This window comes from Taudactylus pleione, unplaced genomic scaffold, assembly GCF_031769625.1.
Source record: "Taudactylus pleione unplaced genomic scaffold, aTauple2 ptg000390l, whole genome shotgun sequence".
NCBI lineage: Eukaryota > Metazoa > Chordata > Amphibia > Anura > Myobatrachidae > Taudactylus > Taudactylus pleione.
In genome coordinates, this window is record NW_028284791.1 from 1,634,505 (window position 1) to 1,637,293 (window position 2,789).

Sequence of the window (2,789 nt, forward strand, 5' to 3'; positions counted from 1 at the left end):
TCTACTATTTTTTCTTTTCTATCTCTACTATCTACTATATAAAAGTGAAATTGTTTCCTTCTGTCTTTCTATATAAATCCACAGTTTACAAGCCAAGATCTCTCACGTTCTACACTTAAAACACCAAAGAAGAATAAAAGCATTGTCCTGTTTGGTTTATTGTTATATGCAGATTTGGACCCCATTCTTCTTGGGCCATCTGCAAGGTCAATAATAAAAATATAAAAATTTTATTTTTTGTTTGATATCATAATTTTATTTTATAACATGCATTTTGCAACATACTAAGTAATTATATAATTTTATTCTGTAGCATATAATCTAAGTCTCTGACCATCATTTACTATGGCTCTTGCGTGGACTTTACAGTACCTTTTAAATGCTGTATGAATTTATAACCACTATTGATATTAAGCAAGGCTTATTATGAGTCTGAATATGGTAAAAATGCTAACTGCATCCATGAGGAGAGATCCATCTGATTTACAGTCAGGCCCATAAAGATGGCAACTATACTGGGATGCAAAAATGCAGCTCTGCAGCACAAATTTTTATTTATACTTCCTCATGCATGAGCTTACACAACTAGATGGTGTCAACAGTGGCTACCAAACTTTTTTGTCTACCTCATTGGCTGCTGGACCGCACTATGGAACACACAGAGGCTACTTCCGGTTCATTCCTTTGTCAGCCCCTGAAGGTAAAAAAGATTGGATGAATCTTATACACCATGGAGACCCTGAATGCCAAAAACAGCTGCACAAGGAACTGGAAGTACAGTAGTTGCTGTGCATTTCATAGTGCGATCCAGCAACCAGCAAGTACAGTCGTCCTGGTATCAGAGCAACAGAAGCTCTTGGCCGTGTTTACACTGTACATCTGACAAATTTTGAATGCTTCTCTCTCCTTGCTTCTATCTCCGAAGTTTGCTTTACACCATTACAGGTCCTACTTCCTTCTAAGACTTTAGGACTGTTGATAGGGAAGTTTGTCACACTTTTCGTGAGGCCTGCCTAAGGAGAGGTTTGTTGGAGGATGCTGTGTAAACAAACATTCTTAAAATCCCGGGCAACGCCATGTACTCCAGCTAGTGGAATATATATATATAAGTTTATCCTAGTATTGACTATTTGCTTGTGTATCTCACCATTTGGGAAGGCACCAGGGCAGCCTGTGAGTGATATTTGGACTAAGTGCCAGTTCATTTTTTGTATTTATATTTTGTATGTATATATATATATATATATATATATATATATAAACTGTGTGCAATAAAGTTTATTTCACATTTATCACATATATCTCAGATGTTTTCAGTTCTGATAGGCTGGGATGTAAAGATTACTACTAAATTAAAGGGAAGCTGCAGGCTTGTAAAAGATAATTCCAAGAAGGGCTTGATGTTAGACATCTTTATTAGACCATCAGTGCATTTTTTTGTTTAAGAAGGAGTCTTTAGAACTTAGGTTAGTACAATCTTCTGATATATTTACCAAAAGCTTCATCCCTTATTCCATAAATCACCGGGCTGAGGAACCTGGGCAAACAGGTGAAGATGAGGAAGTTGAATAGCAGCATAGACTTTATGTAATTGGAGACATATGTCTCTGTTAGGGAGGAGATGAATGATACCATGCATAACATGAGCTGGACTGCATGAAGCATCACCGTTTTACCAGCTCTGACAGCAGAAGACCCACCGGAACCAAACTTTCTGGCTACCAGCATCACTTTAATGTATGTACATAGAATTATAAATGCCACCATGGCGAAACTGAAAATAAGGATGACAGATCTAATTACATTCTGCAGTGGAGTTATCACCAGCATTGTACGGCCACACAACACATTGAAAGAAAAGAAAGTTTTTTCAGCGGAGTTGGCGATGGCACTTATATCTGCAATACTTGGGGCAAATGCAATGACCCAAACCATAACCACTGCTGATTTGGCTCGCCCTGCTGTGCAAAGCTCTAAGTGCCTCAGAGGGAAGCATATAGCAATGTAACGTTCCAAAGACATGACGGCAAGATTGTACGGAGTCACCCGGAATGAAGATGCTGCCAGGGCGAGAAGGATGCAACACATGGGCAGTGGGAAATATACATAGTGCATGGCAGAAAGCAAAACAAACATTCCCACGGCGAGATATAATGTGTCATTGATGAGCATGTGAGCGAAGAGAACATACCGGGCATTTTCTCGCATGTGAGGAGAGCTGAAGAAGACATTCAAGAGAATAATGATGAAGTAGAGGAAAAGGAGGAAACACAAAATCGTCAAGATGATGAGAACTGTTCGAGTGATCTGATCGACTCTTTCATGATGAGAGGACAGCTGGCTAGTATTCCAGGATGCCGGCGTGGAGTTCACCATTGTAGACTGACTCCCAACAGCTTTCCTGGAAATTCTTAGGCTTGAAATAGGGAAACAAGACAGGAATGAGTTAATGACTTATATATAGCACAATGCTAATAATATACTAAATTAAGGTCCCGATTTAAAGTTGTATGCAATCCATGAGCAATGGCAATGGTCATATAGTTGAGCGATATTTAGCAACAGTGCAGGTGCAAAAATGTCTAAAAACTTGTCTGCTCGCATGCGTTATATAGAGTGTATGCACAAAGGTGCCGTTGTGATCGAGGTGGTTGGTAACATAAATGTTGTTGGAAACGTGATGGTCATTACTGTATGGTGACTGGGAGGTAGCTAGAAATTCACACAAAAATGGTGCATTCAGTGGGCATGTTATGGGAGAAACAGCTGCGTACACAGATGCACAGCCA

General features: G+C 39.4%; 1 protein-coding gene across 1 annotated transcript; it reads right to left on the minus strand.

The window, feature by feature from the left end:
* Positions 1-1,467: 1,467 nt before the first annotated feature.
* On the minus strand, positions 1,468-2,418 carry LOC148507633 (odorant receptor 131-2-like). Its single transcript, XM_088445819.1, has one exon. The coding sequence runs from the start codon at positions 2,374-2,376 to the stop codon at positions 1,468-1,470; it is 909 nt and encodes a 302-aa protein (XP_088301945.1). The 5' UTR covers positions 2,377-2,418.
* Positions 2,419-2,789: the final 371 nt, after the last annotated feature.